The following is a 23,113-nucleotide window of genomic DNA, read 5'->3' on the forward strand; positions in this document are numbered from 1 at the left end:
ATCCTGCGATGAGACAGAAACTGTTCCCATGTTACCAATTCCATTTGGAGACTGGGATTTTGAGTCTTCCCTCCTCATATGTTCTAGGAAATTCCGAACGTCCAACCCCAAAGTACACAAAAGTGGGAGAGCGTTTACGGCATGTCATCCCCGGGCACATGGCGTGCTCCATGGCATGTGGTGGTAAAGCCTGCAAGTATGAGAACCCAGCCCGCTGGAGTGAGCAGGAGCAAGCCATTAAGGGTGTTTACTCGTCCTGGTAAGTGGTCCTGCGGGTCTTCCATAGCTGGGCAGGATAAAGGAAGGAGGAATGTGAGCCGGCAGGCAGGGAATGTTGAAGGGGCGGTGTGGACTTTGAAGCTAGGGAACCCACCATCTCTGGCTTTGCATCTAGACCAGCTATCGGATCCTGGCCTGCTCAACTTCAGTGGCTCATCTATAAAATGGAAACAGTTAAGCCAAAACCATAGGGGTTTGTTTTTCAATTAAGTGAAATGATGCATGTAACATATCTTAAATAAATGGGTAATTAGATAACTCTGAAATTTCAGAAATTGCTAGAAATAATTAAAATATTCAGCTATAAGTTTGAGAGAATTATGAGGTGCATATGTAGTTCCTCAGTTTCAGACAGGTAAGTTTTAGCCTTACTTTTATATTGTTCTTATATTCTGTGTGAAAGGACATACTTTCACACAAATACTTGTCAGTCTGCCTTATTAAAAGTGGCAGAAGTTGTCAGCTCAGTTGGCAGCCTAAAGTGTTTGCATTGTTTCTGATGCATAAATGCAGTTAATATCATTCTTAATCATACTGCCTTTTATGAAGTAACAATAAACTAGTCAGTTATACCTTTTTCGATAGAGTGACATCTGAAATTCAGATAATCAAATCACATTTGAAACACACTCAGAGGAATTTACTGTTTAAAGTATTCTAATCGTGAGTTGACTTTATCCATCAAGAATTCATGTTTAAATTAGATATTTGACAACCAGCTTACTGAACTTGCAACCTGTAGATTTTCTTTTTGCATTTGCTAGGTACACTTGTAGTGACATAGTCTGGGGTCCAGTGTTATCATTGTTCTCCACAGACCATATTCAGATCTCACACTGTCTTGCTAATGGTATGACAAAGCAAAATGTTGTTCCTGAGGCACAGTCAGCCAAGTAAATTTCTAGTAGTTTGGTTTTGGCTTTATTGTTAACTAAACCATGTGAGTCTTTTAACCCCTGCTGTCTTCACATTCCATCTCCCCTCATTTTATACTAAGTACTAGTAAATATGAAGGATCCCAAACCTCTGGGGTCAATGGTAATTCTTACATTCCATAGGGAGAGGTATCTTTTTGGGTCCCTCTCTGGTAATCAAATGTCTCTGTCACTCATCAGAGATGCATATGACTCAGAGATTCATGTGACTCACAGCTTGCAATAGACTGCTTCATGTATCTTTTACCAGGACGCTGCTGATAAATTTGAACAGGCCAGACCACAGAGTAAAGCCACAGACCTGACAAGAGTGACAGTCTTTTATCAGGATTCTGTCCATTCATTCATTCATTCATTCATTCATTCATAAACATTTATTCAGCTATAAACCAGGCACTGCACTTGGTGCTTTCAAATTATTAGCATTCATTTTCATAAAACTCATGTGAATTTTTAAAGCCATTTTACTGATGTTCCAGAGAGATGTATTTGCTTCACAGCTAGATGGTAGAAAAGCCAGCATTTAAGCCAAACCCAACTGACTGGAACCCATAATTTTGCTGAATTAATACCTCAGCATTTATTTATAACCATAGGCCAGGATTTATGCTAAAGACTTTGCATCCACATCATGTCAAATTCTCATAACAACCCTGTGAAGCAGTCATTATTATCCCCTTTTAGTACCTTGGTTTAATACCTCAGTTACTGGAGTAACCAGAAGCACCTCCTAGCTGGCCCTCCTCATTTAGTCACTAACCATGGGTAGCTAATCAAGACTGTTACCTTTGCCACCAGCTGAGGTTTCTCCATCATGCCACTGGAATCTTTTGAGAGTGCTTGGACATACTTTGTCAGAGTACATAGTATTTTATGTCCTGAATTTTTTTCTGGGACATTAAGAAGCTTGAAGGGTTCTTAGAGCTGTAATTGTAGTGCAAACTTGAAGCCAGATTTATATAAAACTGTTCTTAGAGAATTTAGAGATTGTAGGAAAAGAATCGTCTCTCCATCCTTGGAGGTTGACATCTGTCCTCTGTGTACCATTTCCTCACCCATCTGCAGGGTTACTGACAGCATCCTGGCCATGGCTCGCCCGTCCTCTGAGCTCCTGGAGAAGTACCACATCATCGAGCAGTTCCTGGGGTGAGTGCTGCTTCACTCACTCATGGCATGTGCCTTCAAGTGAAAAGTGCTTTTGTTTTAAAAATAGGCACTGAAGCGCTTCTTTCAAAAAAAGAAGTTAAAGTTTGGAGAGCAATTAATAATGTTTATTAATGCCAGAGATGATTTGTTTTTTAAAAAGCTCCGGCTCACAGTAAGACTAATTGCTCTTTTTTCTTCAAGTCATGGCATAAAAACAATAATCAACCTGCAGCGTCCCGGTGAGCACGCTAGCTGTGGGAACTCTCTGGAACAAGAAAGTGGCTTCACGTACCTTCCTGAAGCATTTATGGAAGCTGGCAGTAAGTTCTTTCCTACCTTTCTCTCCCTGAGTTATCAAGAGCAGTACTCAGAGACTTTTGTCTGCTAAGCTCCGAGGTTAAAAAGGTGACAGAAGTAAACACTGCCATGTAGCAGGGCTCACAGAAAAGGAAGACGGGCTAAATCTGATCGTAAAGGATGCTGTCATTCTTTGGGATTACTTGACCAAGCACAGGGTTTCCTGTTCCTGTGAGAGGGATGCTGGGAGGACACCCTGCAGGATAAGGCTCCCATTCACTCACACCTGCAGTGTGTTGGACACGCTTGCCTCATTCCATCCTCACAGTTGTGCAATACAATTGTGATTTCTGTTTTACACTTGAAGCCACAGAGGCCTAGAGAATAACTTGCCCAACATCTTGGAAATGGCAATTAGTATTAGAAGCTGGATGTGTTCCTCATTTTACTGCTGCCAGCATATTTTTGTGACAATCCCAGATGCTCCTCAGTCACAGGAACTTTGAGGATCCCCTCAACACATGTTATTCAAACCAGGTTGAACAGGATAAACATGCAATCTGAGCTTGTTTTTAAGATGCTTATGTCTTGCTTTTTCCCTTTTTTTTCAATTCCGGGTAGAAAAATCTGAATATACCACCTTTAGTCATTTATCAGTCATTTAGACACATTTCTGTGCTTAAACAAAAATGAATGCTTTACCTCCACAGAGGGGTAACTTTAGCATGGGTCATTGACTTTATTAATTTGTAATTCTACTTTTTCATAATTCTTTCTGGCTGAGTGTCAGCAAGAAATGTCTTAATATAGAATGTGAGAGAGGTTAACAGATTTAACTGGAAATGTAAAGGGGACTTGCTTTCTTCCAGGTTGGAATAACTCTAGTGAAATGTATGTACCTTATAGCTGCATACTTTCCGTGAATTCACTCATTTTCTTCAAATGTCTTTGCAAGTATTTTTTTCTTTATACTAATTTTGTTTTTCCTTTCTCTTTTCCATTGCCTAGTTTATTTCTACAATTTTGGATGGAAAGATTATGGTGTAGCATCTCTCACCACCATCTTAGATATGGTGAAGGTGATGACATTTGCATTACAGGAAGGAAAAGTAGCCATTCATTGTCATGCAGGGCTTGGCCGAACAGGTAAATCTACAGGGTAGTTTTATTGTCTTATAGGCATTTAAATATGTAAGAAATAAGCAACACATTTTTATACATAATGTCTTTTAATAATGTAGATTTTCTTAACCAAAATAACAATGAAAATAGCAAGCATTGTTTCACCCACTACTTTCTAAACATTTTATATTTGCTCTCTTTTAAAATCTTTAGCAACAGTGTAAGCTGAAAAAAACTGCACTTTGAGAGAACTTAAGCAATTTGCTGCATTTAGTTAATGCCAGGGGTAGCTTTATATCCATTGACGGTCTTACTTCAAAGCTCATGTGCTCTCTGCTTTTAGAGGTATAAGGTTGTGTTTGTGAAGAGAGTTTCTCTTTACATAGAATTCTCTATAGAAATTAGTGATTTTACTTAAAGATTCAGTGGACTCTCATTTTACTGCTGGTCTGAGGGCAACAATGAAGGCCTTATGGTCAATGTCTTCATTGTCATATGGCTCAATCTGACCAAACCACCTGCAGCTCAATTCCATCCACAGGATACTAGGTAGCTGCTAGGGGATTTCCCATCTGCCTAGGAGCAGCCTGAGAGATAGGACTCTGTCCTGCTCAAGATGGATAGCTCTTTGGGTCCAGCTGACATGTTGCTGTTCCTGGACATTGCACTTGATAGTTCTGCAGATACTTTATCCTTGAACTAAAGATGTGCCGTGTCCTAGTGAAAACCATATTGTGCCTTACTACAAACTGGAGAGCATGTAGCTTTCAGAGGTTGATTTCATGTGTAAAAAGATGTTCACAAACTTGTGAATTTCATAGGTATCTTTGATTTGCCTTTTACTTTATTAGTCAATTATTGTTTTTGAAAAGATTGATAATTATCTAGTTACTTGTCTTAATTAGATGTTAATTGGTGTTAATATTTACACTGGTAAGGCTGGCTTATCTCATGGTCTGGAAAAATACAGATTAATATAGACAGAGTCTACAAGAAGGATTGTCAGGAAGAAAAGTAGGTAGTGAATATGAATAATCTCCAAAGAGATGTCCAAATAAGGAGAGGACTCCACTGGAGCATTCTGGTGGTTGATGGCAAAGATGGCAGGAGTTCAAGTCCAAAGTGGTTGGATGGATCGGTCGAAAATTTTCAAGAGCTGTTCAGAGTGGAAACAGAAGCAGACTTGTTTTCTTCCAGGTTGGAGTTCCAGGCACAAGGCTGATGGGTAGACCAGATTCCAGCTCTCTCAGTAATGCCTCTCCCACTCCATGCCTCCTCACCTGCCAGCTCTGTGCTAGCCCTTCCTTGGGGTATGCAGGTGACTAACTTAAAGGGAGGGACTACCACACAGATCTGTAAATAAAAGTTTATTCAATAAGAGAAGCACAATAATAAATGCCTGTACACGAAGTTACAAAGTTATCCTTGTAATTGTCCTTCAAATGTGCCTGTGTTTATATGACTTCTTAACATGTATTCAAGTTTTAAATCATCAAAGAAGGATAAATAAAATCAATAAATGATGGACTGGGGCTGTGACTCAGTGATGAAGCACTTGCTTAGCATGTGTGAGGCACTGGGTACGATCCTCAGTGCCACATAAAAAAATAAACAAATAAAATAAAGGTGTTATGTCCATCTGCAACTAAAAAAAATTTTTTTAAATCAACAAATGAAACTATAAGCTTTTCTAATAACAATCTTCCTTTTTTCACTATTTAGGTGTTTTAATAGCATGTTACTTAGTTTTTGCAACAAGAATGACTGCTGACCAAGCAATTATATTTGTGCGGGCAAAGCGACCCAATTCCATACAAACCAGAGGACAACTGCTATGTGTACGAGAATTTACTCAGTTTCTGATTCCTCTCCGCAGTATCTTCTCTTGCTGCGATCCCAAAGCACATGCTGTCACATTAACTCAGTATCTAATTCGACAGCGTCATCTGCTGCATGGTTATGAGGCACGACTTCTGAAACATGTGCCGAAAATCATCCACCTGGTCTGCAAATTGCTGCTGGACTTGGCTGAAAACAGGCCAGTGGTGATGAAGGACATGTTGGAAGGACCTGGACTATCTGCTGAAATCGAAAAGACTGTGTCTGAGATGGTCACGGTGCGACTGGATAAAGAGTTACTGAGGCACAGCAGTGTGGCATCAGACCCATTTAATCCTGCTGCAGTGGTGGCAGAGTTTGAGAATCAGGATGTGATTCTTTCCAACGAGCAAGAGTTTGACCCCCTTTGGAAGAGGCGGAATGTCGAGTGCCTTCAGCCGCTGAGCCATCTGAAAAGGCGACTCAGCTACAGTGACTCAGACTTGAAGAGGGCGGAAGTTCTCCTGGAGCAAGGGGAGACTCCATGGACTGTGCCTGCCCAGGACTCGCTGGGCCATAACCTCCAGCAGCAGAAGCCCGTCAGACATTGTTACGTCCCACCATCTCCAGAACTCGAGTTGCAAAAGGAGGCACTGGTTCGCAACACATTTTCTTTCTGGAGTCACTCGAAGTGTGGAGGTTTGGAAGGACCCAAGGATGATGAATCACCACTTTTCTGTAGGAGAGACATTCCAAAGGAAGTACAACGAAGTAGAACCTTCTCTGTGGGTATTTCAGGTTCATACAACCCTGGGGAACCAGTTACACCCAGCTGTGCCAATGTCCACAAGGATGTAAACCCTTCTCATCAGCAGGCGACCCACTGTCATCCTGAACCGCACGGTGGTCGGGGCCGAGGCTCTGTGGAGGAGGAAGGCAGGACTTGCTGCAGCCCTCCTCCAGGCTGTGGCTTCAGTCCCAAGACTCAGTGCTTGGTTGGACATGAAACCCAGAACAGCAAATGCCTATCTGAAGCGTTGCCGCATTCTGACTTGCCATCTGAATTGAGCGTTGAAGCGAGGAGAATACTTGCAGCCAAAGCCCTGGCAAATTTAAACGAGTTTGTAGAAAAGGAGGAAGTGAAAAGGAAGGTAGAGATGTGGCAGGTATTTGAATTTCATTTAATTATATATGTTCAGGAAATAAGTCAGAGCAAAAATATGATGCATTATTGCAGACTTATTTGTTATAAAAATGTGTTTACATCACACTTAACTTTTGAACTTTAGGTTTCTCAGATCTGATGTGATAAAAGTGGCAGAGTAGTTGTGTGGTTTCATTTAAATCTCTGTGTGCCTGAAAGTACTTAAGACCCTGCTTAGTTCTCGCTGGGTTTGTGGGGGCAACCAGCTTTCAAAAGATGGCATTAGGAATTGAATCAGACTATCTCTAACCTGAGCCTAGCACAGAACCACACAGAACCACCGACCTTGAGACAGATAGACAGACATAAATAATTTCGCAAATCTCATTGGCACCAGTGTTGAGTGAGGCCTGCCTGTGTGGTCACCTCTCCTTCAGACTTGCTGATCCCCTTCCAGTGAGGCCACTGTCAGCATTCAGGAGAGCAAATAGGAATGACCACAGACCACCATGGTGCTGTTAGTTTTATCTGAAAGGAGGATTTTGAGGTCCATTTCTTGATTTTTATTTAAATTACAATGTGAAATTTTAAATTTTAATCCCCCTTTGTGTTATATTTTCACTAGAAAGACAGTGTTAAGTTGGCTGCACTCTCGTTGCCCTAACTGATTCAAGCACCTGGTCCAGGGAAAAGATAGGCATTATAAACCCAGTTATCAGAAACAGGCAGACTGCCCCGACATGCAGCTGACCTGAGGACTGATCAGTGGATCTCAACTTATCAGCCTGTAATCTACTTTAGTAGTTACTCTTCATATTATACTATTAATTAAAGAAGGCATTTACATTTCTAAGAGTTCTAGTATCTCTTCAAATGTAGAGGCATGAAAATTAAGTTTGAATCTGTATGAGGGGAGGAGGGAATTTTGATAAAAATCCATCTGAATTACAGTATTTTGCCTAATAGTTAAATGTATTATTTTCTTCCAAGATGAATTTTCTTTATTTTATACTGCAAACTGAAAAAATCTTTCATTCAGTCAGTAAGTATTTCCTGTGTGTTACTGTGTCAAGAGTTAACAAGCAAGAGAGTCTTCTGTTTTAGATAAAGAATGTGGTGCCCCCACCCTTGGGTCAGCCCCACATGGCCTTCAGCCAAGTGCGTATGTGAGCTGTACCTGTACTGATGGCCCAGACTTGGTTTGGGACAGACTATTTCAACAAGTAGCATGTACCAAAAGCATTTTCTGGAGGTGAACATAAACCTTTGAGATAGTTCCCCTCCTCCATTTTTCTTTTTAGATTTTATTTTATGTCTTTCAGTAATTTTTAAAAATTAAATTCTGGAAAAAAGAAAACAAACATTATTTGAATAGTATACTGCTGCCTGTGCCTATAATAGGCCCTTTATCTTAATTCATGTGATTTTTACAGAAATCCTTTGAGGCGAATGATATTATTTATAGATTCCTTGTTAATCTTATGAATTCAGTATCCCAGTTGAGGAAATTAAGGGTCATAGAGGTTAAGTGACTTGCTCAAGGTCACATGGCTTGAGAACAGACCAGCGATGATGAGCGCAGCTCACATGTTTAATATTTTCCATTATATCCTATGTCTTCCCCCCCATCCCCGGGAAAGTCTCCGGGAGGTTGTTAACGTGATCATTTCACTGAGAAGGCTTTTGAGTAGCATCAGTTCTGTCCAGCTTGTCTTCTCATAAGCTACGTAAAGCTGAACCAAAAGCTTCTGTTATATACATGATCTGTGGGATGGGAAGGAATGCAGACAACTAAATCATTGGTCGGTTTATAAGATAATAAAGAAAACCTCGTGCTGGAGGGCTCTGTGGCACAGCAGACACAGCTGGAATAAGGCACACTAGGTGGAACACCTCCTTTGCCATTTTCCAGCTTTGGAGCTCCCGGGTGAGTTTTTTCATCTCTCATTCATATCTGTGAGCAGCCTCCCTCTGGAATTGCAGTGAAAGTTAGAATAAGTCAAGTGTTACAGTTTATGTCCCACAATCAGTGTACTGCAAACATCAGATGGGTGAGTGGGCCGCAGTTATTAACACTTACCATTACTGCACAACTACATTCAATTTACTAAAACGTAAATCTGATCCCCATCAGAAATTAGTTAAAATTCTATTTAACTTTTACCTAGCCCTCTGTGAGGTCAAGTTTTAAAATCTCATGCTCAAGTTGCTCCAGGTGTTTGGAGTATTAGCAGGGCTTCCTAGTTATTTTCACCCTAGAAAGTTCCAGGATGCATGGCTTGTTATTCGATAAATTTTACATAGAATTCTAAAAAGTCATTTGAAAGAAATACATATACCATACCTAACCAATTTGCATTCCCCTTTTTTCTTCTTTTTTTTCTTTTTAATGCATTCTGAAGTTTTAATCAAAAGCTTTGCCTGAGATCCCAGGTTAATTTATAAATATCCCCCTATTTTTACTTTTACATCTATCATTCTGCTTCATTGCAATCAGTACTTCTGTTTTGTTCATCTGAAAGGAAGACTCCCTCTTCCTGAACTGCCTGTGTGGTCAGCACCAGCGCCTTATGAGTCAGAGCGTGACCTCTGCAGAGGGAGACTGAGGCTTGGAGAAGTTCCCTGAGTTAGCTCAGTGCCTTGACCTGGACGCGTCGGGGCTGGGGTGATACCAGCCTGCACCCCAGAGCCTGAGCCTTCCCTCTGCTGAGCAGCCATGCATCCAGCGTCAGCCCATACGCCTCTCCGCCTTGTCTCTGTGTCTGTCTGTATTTCTCTTTCTCTTCCTTTTTAGAAAGAACTGAATTCCCGAGATGGAGCTTGGGAAAGAATATGTGGTGAGAGAGATCCTTTCATCCTGTGTGGTTTGATGTGGTCTTGGGTGGAGCAACTAAAGGAGCCTGTAATCACCAAAGAGGATGTGGACATGCTGGTTGACAGACAAGCAGATGCTGCCGAAGCCCTGTTCTTATTAGAGAAGGTGAAGTAACTGTTGGGCCAGCTCATGAACGTGACTTAGGCCCTCAAGACAAGTTTCACACACTTAAAAAATGCATTACAAAAGGCGAACTCATGTACAATCTCATATCTAGGTCTAGTTTATTAGTTGTTCCAAGGTAAGAGAAGAAATTGAAGGTACTGAGGTACTGAGAAAGTAGCTCAATGCTTGCCTAGTGTGTGCAAGGTCCTGGGTTCCAGCTCCAGCATTGCAAAGAGATAGAGAGAGAGAGAGAGAGAAATTAATCCACAGCATAAACATTTAGAAAATACAAAAAATTAAAAACTTTCCATAATCCTAGAAGAGTCATATCAAATATTTTCAAATCTTTTAATCTTGTCAATATATTTTATTTTAATAAAAATTATTTTAGCATATAATTTTATATTTCATTTTTGCTCAAAAGTATATTTTATAAATCCATGTTATTTATACAAGTAGTATAAGCTTCTCATAAATATTGACTGCAGTGGGGGTGGAGTTCTAACATAGGGATATGTCATGAACCCCTTTTTCACTGCTGAATATGTTTCAACTTAGGTAGTATGAACATGTACATGTGAAAACTATGAGGTAGGTTGGAATATACACTGCCTTGTAGTTTTTAAAAGGGATGGTGCCATATATATACACATACTATATATAATTTATATATTATAAAATGTAGAATGAAAAAAAATAGTTATGGTAGGTGACTTCAGGGAATAATACTAGGGAAAATGGATCTAGGGAGGAAGAGAAACTTACTTTCATTTACAATGCTTTCATACAATTCAGTATTTTAAACAATACAGAGATACTAAAATTTCTGTTAAAAATAGGTTTTTTGTTTTAGGAAACAGTGTTGTCACATAACAACCTTGAGTTACTTAGTATAGTGCAACGTCTCATTGTTTTTAAAATCTCTCCTTGTTTCCAAATCTCCACTAAAAATCTGTGACTACACACACACAGACGTACCCTCACAAACATGCGTGCACACAGAGACAACACACAGTCATGCAGTGCACATCTTTTAAGAAAAGATTTTTCCTGTATCTGGAGTCCTTTTCTTAGGGTATTTTTTTTTTTTTTCAGCAGTTAAATTTCAGAGATAAAACAGGAGAGGGAGATAGGAAGGAAATTAACTTGTGGGGCAGCTACAGGCCAAGCCCCTCAGGAAGTCATTTCCATGGCTCTTCTGTTCATCTGGATAGTGCTTGGAGATAGAGGACCCCTCTTACAGACAAGGCAAGGTGAAGCAACTTGCTCAAGGATCCTGGCATGTGTCACAGCAGGATTCAAACTCAGATCTCCTTGGCACAAACCCACACAAGCTCTGTCACATCAAACGGTCACACCCATTTTATCATAATTTACCCCAGCCCATATGTACAGAACATTTACATTCTTTCAGGTTCTTTACTTTCATAAGTATCATTGTAATGATAATTTCTGTTTGCAGGTCTTTCTGTATTTCATATTTTGCTCTTAAATTTCTAGAAGTTGAAATTGTGGGTTACGTCTTGGATATATACCGTTCAAGGTGATGGAGCATCTCCTTTGTTGAGGTGGGCAGTCCCCAGCAGTCAAGTCAATAGACCCATCCTTATCAGGTCTTACCTCCTCAGGCTGGGCTGCCTCTCTAGGTATTGCTTAAGGGGACTGGTCTCTCCCTTTCTGCATCTGCCAACCTCTCCCTGAAGCATCTACAGCAGGCTGGGCACACAGGTACTTGCCTGGTGCCCAACAGATTAGTGCACAGATCACCATGATGTGTCAACATCTACTAGCCAAACTGAAATGATTACATTCAGAAACAGTAAGAAGGGGAAAATCTATTCAGTACACTGCAGGAGAAACATTTGGTTTTTGCACTGATCTTCAGATTCAGTTGTACTTTTTTGCAGTAGGTAACTACCTTTGATACTGTATCCTGAAAGGTTTTCAGATTTTATTAATACCTAACAGTAAATACTTGGTAAATACTTGGTAGAGGTCTTGGTAGGTACTTCAGCATTTGAGATTGATTGTTGGGTCACATCATTTCATTGATTGTTGGGTCACATCATTGATTGTTGGGTCACAATTTCTCATTTTATGATTTATGGAGACATTTTTCTTTTTCTTTTTCTTTTTTGGTACCAGAGATTGAGCTCAGAGTGCTCAAACACTGAACTACATCCCTTGTCCCTTTTTTATATCTTAGAGACAGGGTCTCACTAAGTTGCTCAGAGCCTCTCTGAGCTGGTGAGACTGGCTTTGAACTCGCAATTCTCTTGTTGGAGGCATTTTTCAAACGAGTTTTTGTTTTCAATTTCTGCACAACAGGGACAGCACCAGACCATCCTTTGTGTGTTGCATTGCATAGTGAATCTGCAGACACTTCCCGTGGAGGTGGAGGAAGCTTGCCTTGCCCACGCCATTAAGGCTTTCACTAAGGTGGGTCCAACTCTTCCTACCCCTTTCCACAGCAAATCAGCAGCATCTTTGTAAATCAGAAATCCAGAGGTCACCTTCCTCCTCTAAAATAAAATATTTAGCTGTGTTTCCCCGTAATGGAAATGTCTTTGGCATTCCTGTGAATAGTTGCAGAGTTGGAGCCAAAAAAATTAAAAGTTTCCAGTGATATTAGGAAAAGCTGAACTAGGGCTTTTTTGAAAGAGATCGTTGGAACAAAGAGCTTTTATATAGAAGAAAGGAGAAACAATTGGGCATTAAGTATTTTTAAATCATGTGCCTTGTAGGAGTCAGAGAATGTTTTCTTGTTGAGCCAGTTCTACCTTGGGCTTAAACAAGAAACCATCTATTGAGCATTAAACATCAACATAGCTGATTTGGTACTGTGTCCTGGTTGGCAGATCCTAAGCAAAGAGTAAAAAAAATATCTCCTTTCTGTGCACATCCTTTTGGCTTGCAGCAGTATTTCCTGGCTGAAGAGAGAAGCCAGGTTCATGCCAAGAGAGAATATCACCCTCACCCTTTCACCTAGTTTGTTATCTGTCACACGTGATATGAATATGTCATTAAACAAAAAGCTCAGCTTTTGAATGGTCACATCTATGGTAAGCATGGATGATAATAGCACTTAGTATTTGTGCTCATTCATACATTGTGAAGAGTCTTCATTGTTAATATTTGTCCAGTCTTCTTCCCTTCAGCTCTTTCCAAAGTGATATCCTTGTTACAGGCTCCCTTGTGCCTCCTCTGGATTTTATGACCTTAAGCACTCAACATCCTTTCAATCTGTTTTCTGCAACTCACGTGGTCCTTTATATCTGTATATACATTTCAGTAGCCTGAGGAACTACTCATCCATGGGAAGAGGGTTGTAGTTTGGTATTTAAGAAAGTCAACAAGTTAAACTGTTACTAGTGTTAGTAAGGATTTTTTGCAAATAGGATAGTGGTTTAGATAAAATCTATAAATTGGACATACGAGAAAAATCATTAGTTTTGGCCTCTCAGAAAGCAGGAGGAATTCTTTTGGCCTTTTAAGGGAATACCAATGAAGAGTTAGATGTATCAGTTGTTCAGAATCTGTCTATAAGTGAGAAGATATCCAACCATGGGTCTCTGCATCCATGCGTAGTCCGATGATCTAGGCACTGACAGCTCTCCTTGAAGGGCAGAAGACACTTTCTTCTGCCTTCCCATGTGATGAGACAGTGTTTCCCTCCAGTGCAGAGACTGGCAGGTTGGCTTGCAGCTCCCTTATAAAATATTGGGATTTTGTGGCGAGGGGTATAGCTCAGTGGTAAAGCACTTGCCTAGTAGACATGAAGCCCTTGGTTCGATTTCCAGGACTGCGAAATAAAGGCAGAGATATTTCCTAGAATTGGGGCTCCTCAGAACTTTGGACTGTGTAGAGGAAAATGGGGCGGGAGGAGGTGGGGAAGGAAAGATAGTTGACTGAGACATACATCATTACCCTATGTTCATGTATGAGTACGTGAGTGGAGTGAATCTACATCGTGTACAACCATAGATGAAAATGTTGTACCCCATTTGTGTACAGTGGATCAAAATGCAGTCTGTAAAAAGAAAGGAAGAAAGAAACAGTGAATGAATGAATTGGGGCTCCTCATATGTGACACAAAAGTCTCTGCTGTTCAGACTCTATCTGGGTCCTTGAGTTGCCCCTATGGGCTCGGAGGCTAAGAAAAACCCACAAGAGTGCAAAGCACGTACCACCAGGAGTAGAGCTGTTTGTCTCTGACCCAGGAACTTCATTTCTTCTGCCCATGTCCCTGACTGGCAGGCAGGTAGGGTAAAATCTCGATCCTCTGCAGTTGTAGAATCTATCTGAGAAGTGATTCCAAAATGAGAGAATCTGTGAGCCTGAGATCCTGATTCTCTCTCAGTCAGTGAATCACACATTAGCTTGGGAATGGTGCAGGGGCTTGCTCTAGTTCTCAGCCCTTCCATCACTTCTACGTCCTCATCTCTGAGTTTTGTCTTAACCCAAAATATGGCAATATGCCCAAATCCGGGCAAGGAAGCCAAGAATGTTTACATGGTTCCTTCCCAGCAAAGAGAAAGAACTAACTTTCTCTAAGGTTTTTATGTGGACAAAACATGTACTAGATGCCCATAGGTATTACATTTCATTTATTCTCACAAAAATTCTAAGTCATTGGGTATTGTGGTCTCTATTTTGTAGAGGAGAAAATTGAAACCCAGAGAAATTATGAGATGGGGATACATAGCTGCTAGGGTCACCCTGACTCTAGTCCAGAGTGACTGTAGGGCCTCTTAGCTCCACACTTACCACTGATGTGCTTTGTTGAATACAGGAGACTTTCTTACAACATCAGTGATTAGCTTTTAAATTAAAAATGCAGTTCACACTCACTGGTGACTTTCTTCATGATTTTGGTGTATGCGATTATATAAAATATGCAGGCACTAGATTTAAATTTTGAGTTTTCACTCATAAGTTTGGTACTGACACAATTAGCAAATAGTTCTAAAGTAGCCTGTCAATTAAAATGTGTGAAATTTATTATATGTATTTTTTTAAAGCTATATATAATGTTGTTTATATAGTCTTAATATTTTTCTACTCCCATTTTTCTCTCCAAATAGCAACTAGTTAAAATTCTTTATGTTATAGTGGCTGAATAGAAATTTTCTTTGCCACCAGGTTAATTTTGATTCTGAAAATGGACCAATAGTTTACAACACCCTGAAGAAAATATTTAAGCACATTCTGGAAGAAAAAAGAAAAATGGCAAAGGATAGTCCCAAGCCAGGCCTCTTGTGAAGCTGAATTTCTCCTTGTGATGAATAATGATCAAGATGGCATTTCTGTTCACATGTGAATAAGCTGAAGTTTGTGGAGCTACTTTTTCTCATAGCACTTTATTTTGAAAGCTGTTGGCTTGTGCTGAGAATGATTATTCTTATTTGGAGCAGTTATTTATTTTAAAATATCCTTGAGCTATGTGTTAGTCTTGAAAAAATTGCCATAAAGTTGGTGCCACTTTTTTTTTATTTATTTGACTGAATTAATATTGTTGTATTAACCTTTTAAGTATGTGTGTTTACATCCTTAATTCTTTTTGACATTTTGGAAGAAGGTAACTCTTCTCCCCAAAACATTTATTTTCTTGGTAGAACTTTTCCTAGAGACTTTACCAAATAGATAGTTTTAGTAGTAAAACTTCACGGTGTGTGCATCCCCCTGGACACGACCTAAGAAAGTCACCAAGTGTCTTAAACTGTTTTATATTTGTTACTAAGAAGGCTATTAATACATTTTAAAAGAACTTTTTAAAACTTTGTTTGAAATTTCTTGGTTTTCTTTTTATAAATGTGTCAGAGTTTCAAAGTGTATTATTTTTCAAAGCGATGTAGTTTTACTTTAGTGGATAGACTGTGAATTGACTGTGAATTTTTACTTGTAGAAAGTGGGCTTGCCCTTTGTCAGGCTCCCAGATGACCTCCCCAGGCTTGGCCGTCACAGGAGGCAGGAGCAACACACCAGGCCTTATTCCTACTCCCCGGAGTTGCTGCTGCGCCAAATCACATCCTTCAGAGGAAGTGGGGTCCGAGTGGGCAGTGTGGGAAGTTGCTAAGGAGCAGGACTTGCCTTTGTCCTCCCAGGGACTCCACAGAAAGCACAGCTGTGCTGGGGCAGGGCTCCAGGCCAGCCCTGCTCTCTCCAGGCGCCACAGCCACTCTGCAAAGGCGACTGAGAGCCAGAGTGGCCAGGGCCTGCCGGCCTGCTTGGGCTAATACCCCATCCGCACAGACAATGGCCCAGCACAGGACCACACTCCCAAATGGCGTGTGGAGTTCCACAGGCCCACTTATCTCAGACCTCTGGCTTTGGCTGCTTTTTTGCTATGAGAATTATAATTTTGAAATTAAATTTGACCCCAGGTTGCATTCACCCTAACTGGCTTCAGATAAGAAAGGGTGACTGCCTAAACTTGTTTCTTATAGGCCAAACTATCAATCAGCACTTGAAGCCATAACTTTTATTTAAATTAAATTAATATGTGGAGTAGCAAAGGCCAAAGCACAGAAAGGATACTAACTTTTTCAGTAAAAGTCACATTAATCAGACCAATTTCAAACTAAAGAAGCTACTACTTAATTTTCAAGATGGAATTTCAGGGGAAGCAAGACTAATTTAAAACGAATGAAATTTCTCCAGCTTCTTCATTTCTGAATTATGGGTCTAGCACATCAGACAATATGTCATTACCAGTCTCACTAACTCTAATGGCAAAGGCTAACTACAGTCTTCTTCCACTGAATTTTCTTAGGAAATCAAATCCAACAGTCATTGCCAAACTGGCTTTCCCACTCCTGAAATGTCTAATTTTTCAAGTGCCTACCCTTGGAAAGAAGAAGAGGAAACAATTGCATTTTATCCAAAGTACATTATAAAAAAAATTTTTACCAAAAAAAAGAAAAATGCTTGTCCTCACCTCCATCAACCTCAAGTGGGCAAGTGACACCGCAGCGCTTTTTATCAGCTTTTTTTTTCTTTCTTGTTTTGACCAAAAAATCCAGCTAATTGCCTGTGTGTCCAAAATACTTGTTTCAAATTATAGAATAGTCATGTTTTGACCATAGCACTGCACATATGAAAATCCAGGTCACTAGCCTTACAGGAGATGATCTGGCTATGTACAAGTGTTGTATTTATTTGAATAAAAGTGAAAAGAAAAACCCATGACCTCGTCTTGTACTTCTTCACCTTGACACACTCCTTGGCTCGTGCACACCCTAACAGTAAAGACAATGTTGTGCCCTTAGATTATCCTGATGGGCAGATTGAGTTGTAGCCTGAGCAGTCAGCTAGCCAAACTCGAGTTAGTCCCAACTCTGTCCTTCAGTTGGTTCACAATGACCAAGGAGGGAGGGTGAATTCTAAAAGAAATGGTTGAGGAAAATCTCTAGGCCAACAAGATTCCTGCCTTCCTATATTTGAATAGATGAGGAGTTCTTCACAGCCCACAGGAACAAAACCTCACATACTGGGAGTTTTAATGTTGCAAAATTCAGCTTAACAGAAATCAGAAGGTTGAGAGCACACACACATTAAGAACTTGCTACCCTAGGCCAACCACATGAATTACCTCCATTCTCTTGATACACTTTGATAAGGCATTATTCATATTTATATGATGAAAGACACCATGTCTCATGAACTCTCCCCACTACACCCTCCTTCCTACTGGTGCTGCCTGCGTATAGGACTTTTTTTTAAATATTTTTTAGTTGTTGATGGACCTTTTGTTTATTTATATGTGATGCTGAGGATCGAACCCAATGCCTCACACATGCTAGGCAAGTGCTCTACCACTGAGCCACAACCCCAGCCTTGCCGATGATAGGACTTAACCAGGAGGAGCTGCCCAGCCTGGAGCGCCCACAAAGACCTCAGAGTCCCTTTCAGCACTAGATTAGAGAGCACCTATTATCCATAACTCGGGTGGAAATTGCACACATCTTCTGTTCTGGGGAAAATGCTTAGCCAACTGTTTCTGAAATGTGATGGTCTGTAGCATATGACATTTAGAGAAAGTGATTTCTTGGCACTTGGTTTTTCCTACTCCAGAGAGCTTGCTATGCCCTTTGGGAGGGATTGCTGCTGGTAGTAGAGCTTTGTTTATTTGCGTGACTCACAAATATGCTGATTTACTTAGTCATGTTTTCAACCAGCTTCCCAGTTTAATGTGAGAATAAGTATGTGCTGTGTCACTCCTGATTTCATGAAAATAATTGTATATCATAATTCAGTAGAAAGTTTTTCCATTTTCTCTTAGATGAAGAATACTTGCTTATAAGCTTGGATGCTATTTCAGACTATTCTCTAAGATGTCAAAAGAATATCCAGGGGCAGTGTGTTATAGACAGAGTGCATGCCCCAATTTCTTGACATCTTAACCCCCCCAAATAATGTTAAGGGTTGATTAAAAGGGTTTACTCATAGGACCCTTGTTTTTCCAAATTAAACAATGTATTTTCAGAGCAGGTAAATCAAGAACAACATTCCTTTTGGCGATTTTTGTTTTTATAAATGTGGCCCAATGTTAGCATATTACCTAAGGGAATCTTCTTCATGCTAGATGGTTGAAAATTATTTACCAAAACAAAGTGCAGGAGAGAAATTTTAAAAATCCTGCTCCTTAATGCTATTATTTCTTTTTAAAATATGCTTTCAGGCATGAGTTGATCTCTGATTAGCCCAGTAGTGACAATAAAATTGATGTATAAATAATCACAATGGACTCAAGTCAGTAGTAGAATTTGATGAGCCTTCATTCTAAGCAATCCAGTCACTAAAAATAATGTCCCAGTATGATTTAAACATCACAACACCGATTGTAATTTAAAAATTTCATGGACCCACTCCAATTAAACAGTGAGAGAAGGTTGCCTCTTTTTTTATTAAAATGCAAAGATGTCTTATCCTTAACCTTTCCTGTTTTGGGGTGACAATTATATTTTTAAAATGGGTTCTTATTTACCTGACCATTAGGTTGCAGTTTGTCTCAGTACCCTTGGGTTTTGATTTAGTGAATTGCTTTATTATTTTCTTTCTCTTCTTAGTTGGGCACGAGCACACCTGTAATCCCAGTGACTCTGGGGGCTGAGGGAAAAGGATCTCAAGTTCAAAGCCAGCCTCAGCAACTCAGCAAGTTTCTTGGCCCTAAGCAACCTAGCAAGACCCTGACTCAAAAAATAAAAAGGGCTGGGGTTGTGGCTCAGTGGTTAAATACCTCTGGATTCAATCCCTGGTACCAAAAATAAGCAGGCTTTGATTTAGACTGGTTCATATTTAATGACCATTTTCATAGGTAATAAGAATTTGCCAGATAATTGGTCATTTCTTATGGTTCAACCTAGTATTAAACTTAATGTTCCTGGGCCTGGTAGATGACATTTCCTAAAGTTTGGTAAAGTCTTGATTAGATCGATTATTTTCCAGCAGAGCCTGTATGCTCACAGATTTCCAACAGAAAGGCAAGAGAGCTTTATAAAGCTTGCGTTCTTTCAGCCATAGGATTGTGCCTCCTGTGTGCTTGGCCCTGAGCTGATACTAGGGATACATAGGACTCGTTTAGTCAGTCAGTCACCCCCTTATCTAGGAGTCAAGTTCCTGTGGTTTGAATGTGCCCCCAGAATTCATGTGTTAGAAACGTGACCTTATGGGAAGTATTTAGGTCATGAGAACTCCATCGTGAGCAGGTCAATGCCATCACGGAAGGGCCTAGGAGAGGGAGTTTGGTCATTTTTTGCCCTCTGCCATGTGGTAATACAATATTCCTCCTCTCCAGAGGACACGACATTCAAGGGACCATTTGGTAACAGAGCAGGCCTCAGCAGATACCAGCACCTTGATCTTGACCTCCCAGACTTGAGAACTGTAAGAAATTTGTTTGGTATAAATTACTCAGTCTCGAGTATTCTGTTATAGCAGCACAAAATGAACTAAGACAGAAATTGGTCCCAGATGAGTGGGGTGTTGCTATAACAAGTGCCAAAACGAAAGCAGCTTTGGGACTAGGCAATGGGTAGAATACAGATCAGTGTAGAAGAGAAAGAAAGAGAGGGAGAGAAGAAAGGAAGGGAAAGAAAGGAAGGAGTTGCTGTAAGCAAAACATTAATTCTGGTAAGGGCTCAAAGGAGGGAGGAAGGAAGGAAGGGAGGGAGAGGGAAAGAAAGAAGAAAATGTTGCTATAGACAAAACATTAAGAATAATTCTGGGGGCTGGGGATATAGCTCATTTGGTAAAGTATGTGCCTTGCATGCACAAGGCCCTGGGTTCAAGAAAAAGAACAATTCTGGTAAGGGCTCAGAGAAAGAGTTCTTAGATTTTCTTAGATATTATTCTTAGATATTATTGTATCATTATTATTGTATCATTAGATATTATTAGATATGTATTATTGTATCATTAGATATTATTGTAGCGGTTGTGATCAGAATGTTGGTAGAAATGTGAACAGTTAAAATCATTCCGATGAAGTCTTAAATGGAAATGAGAAATATCTTATTGGAAACTAGGAGAAAGGTCACCCTTGTTACAAAGCAGCAAAGAACTTGGCTGAATTATATCTGTGTCCTAGGTCAACTTTGTAGAAGGCAGAATTTAAGACAGATGAACTAGAATATCTGGCCAAAGAAATTTCTAAGCAGCAAAGTATTCAGAGTGCTGTATGGCATAATTGCTCGTAAGGAAAGAAATGATTTAAAGACAGAATTCCTAATTAAAAGGGAAGCAGAGAGAAAAGATTTGGAAAACCACCGCCTGGCCGTGTACTGACTGAAAAAGCATGTTTAGGAGAGAAGACAGCAGAGAGCAGAGGGAGGGGCGGGGCTGGGGCCCGGCTGAGCACCTGCCTGGCGTGTGTGAGGCCCTGGGTTTGATCCTCAGCACCACATACGAATAAATAAATAATCAAAGATATGTGTCCCTCTACAACTAAAAACAATATTAAAAAAAAAAAAAAAAAAAAAGCAAAGGAAGACCAGGCATGGCACAGGCCTGTGGCAGGAGGGTAGCAAGTTTGAGGTCAGCCTAGGCCACTTGGCAAGACCCTGTCACTACATGAAAAATAAAAATGGCTGGGGTTGTAGCTCAGTAGTAGAGTTGCCCCTGTGTTCAATATTTGTACTGAATAAAAAAAGGGAGGGTGGAGGGGAGCATTTCTGAGATCTTCCTGGCAGCCATGCCTGTCACAGCCCCAGAGTACTAGAGCCTTGAGGACAGAACGGTTTGAGGAAGGTGATCAGGATGCCTGGGGGGACTTTAAGGCATGCTTCCCAGGGTCACTGCAGTTCTTTGCTCCTCACATTTCAGCACAGTTCCTCATCCACCCCGGTTATGACTCAAGCAGGCCCAGGTCAGCTGGGCCACTGCCCAAGGAGGCACAGGCTGCGAATGCTGGGGTTCACATGGGCTGATTCTGCGGAGGCTGGTCTGCGGGGACTTGGCTTCCAGAGGATGGCCCCCCCACCACAGAGACCTGCTACAGTGCCAGAGCCACTGCAGAGTCCCCACTAGGAAAACGTATAGTGGAATTGTGGAGCAAGGCTGTCCCTGAGACTAGAACTGTAGAGCCACCAGCCAGCAGCTGAGAGAGCTGCAGGCCTGAGCCAAGTTAAGTAAGGACATGGGGGTGGACTGTCTGGGCCATGGGGGACCAATACTTATCCCAGTGTGTCTAGAAAGCAAGATATGGAGTCAAGATTGTTCTCAAACCTCATAACTGAATGTTGCTTGTCTGTTGGGTTTTGGATTTATTTGGCTCCTATTGCTCTTTTTTTCTCTTGTTCTCCTTTTGTTTCTCTTGTTCCCAGTGCATTTCCCTCCACTGTTTTGGAAACACATAACTTATAAAATTCCACAGGCTCACAACTGGAGAGCAGTTTGCCTCAGGATGAACTGTACTTTGAGTTTCACCTCTATCTGATTTAGATAAGACTCTATAAGCATTAGACTTTTGAGTTGATGCTGTAATGAGTTAAGACTCTTAGGGCTATTGGGATCTGATTTGGGGAGTCAGGGTGGAATGGTATGGTATGAATGTTTGTGCTCCTGAAATTCCAGATTTGGAAACTTAATCCCCAATGCAACAGTGTAGGTGGGGCCCTTTAGAAGATATTTAGGTCATGAGGACTCTGCCCCTGTAAATGGATTAACGTTGTTATGATAAAAGTTTAACAGAGGGAGTTCAATTTAGTCTTTTTGTTCGTTTGTTTATTTTTTGGTCTATCCACCCTCTGTCATGTGAGGACGGTGTTCCTCCTCAGAGTAGCCAGCATTCAAGGCACCATCTTGGAAGCAGAAAGCGTACTTACTTGGGGCCAGCACCTTGATCTTGGTCTTCTCAGCCTCCAGAACTGTGAGAAATGTTTATAAGCTACTCAATCTCAAATATCCTGTTATAGCAGCACTTAAATGGACAAAGAAATGGGCTTAGTGCACATGCATACACTGCAATAGCTGGAATTACAGGTATGCATCACCAGACCCAGTTTCTGGTACCATCTTGAATAAAAGTAGTAAAAATAAACATTCTTGTCTTATTCCTGATCTTAGAGGAAAAGTTTTCAGTCTTTCCCCATTAAGTATGATGTTTACTAAGGGGTTTTCATGTATAAATTTTATTTATCGAGGTAGTTTCCTTCTATTCCTGGTTATTTTAATGTTTTTATGATTAAAGAATGTCAAATACTTTTTCCTACATTGATTGAAATGATCAGGTGGGATATCCCCCCTTCATCCGCAATGTGATATATTTTACTGATAATTTTTTTATGTTGAACCATTCTTGCATTTCTGGAAAAACTTTCATTTGGTCATGGTATATACAAAAATGCTGATGAATTCAATGTGTATTTTTTGAGGATATTTTCATAAATGTATAATTAACTGCCTAGTGAAAGAATGGTTAAAGGGAGTTCTCTAAATAAATTTAAATGATACCAGAAAACCTGGAACTTTCAAAAAGAAAAAAGAATATTGGAATGAATAAATATGATGGACTATCCTTAGAATGAGTATAATATTAAATCATACTTAAAGGTTAAGTAAAAATTGTAACACTCTCTGATGTAGTATTTAATGTGTATAAATGAAATACTAAGTCCATTATATTTAAGAACTAGGGAGGAGCCAGGTGTGTGGTGCACACCTATAAACCTAACAACTCAGGAGACTGAAGCAGGAAGAGGGCAAATTTGAGGTAAGTCTGGACAATTTAGTGAGACCCTGTCTCAAAAATTTTTTTTTAAATAATAATTTTGGCACTGGGGATTGAACCCAGGGCTGCTTAATCACTAATCTACTTCCCTAGTCCTTTTTATTTTGAAACAGGGCTTTGCTCAGTTGCTGAGGCTGGCCTTGAACCTATGATCATCATGTCTC

General features: G+C 40.3%; 1 protein-coding gene across 2 annotated transcripts in view; it reads left to right on the forward strand.

The window, feature by feature from the left end:
- The window catches only part of Ptpdc1 (protein tyrosine phosphatase domain containing 1), a 69,214-nt gene extending 52,319 nt beyond the window's left edge, over positions 1-16,895 (forward strand). For both annotated transcript variants that reach the window (XM_047526890.1, XM_047526889.1), the window contains 8 exons: positions 88-259; positions 2,280-2,360; positions 2,562-2,680; positions 3,666-3,803; positions 5,502-6,763; positions 9,536-9,721; positions 12,050-12,160; positions 14,864-16,895. In XM_047526890.1, coding sequence (XP_047382846.1) covers positions 88-259; positions 2,280-2,360; positions 2,562-2,680; positions 3,666-3,803; positions 5,502-6,763; positions 9,536-9,721; positions 12,050-12,160; positions 14,864-14,983 — 2,189 coding nt within the window. In that variant the 3' untranslated portion in view covers positions 14,984-16,895. The remainder of the gene's footprint in view (positions 1-87; positions 260-2,279; positions 2,361-2,561; positions 2,681-3,665; positions 3,804-5,501; positions 6,764-9,535; positions 9,722-12,049; positions 12,161-14,863) is intronic.
- The last annotated feature ends 6,218 nt before the right edge of the window (positions 16,896-23,113 follow it).

Source organism: Sciurus carolinensis, chromosome 15 (assembly GCF_902686445.1).
Source record: "Sciurus carolinensis chromosome 15, mSciCar1.2, whole genome shotgun sequence".
Classification (NCBI taxonomy): Eukaryota; Metazoa; Chordata; class Mammalia; order Rodentia; family Sciuridae; genus Sciurus; species Sciurus carolinensis.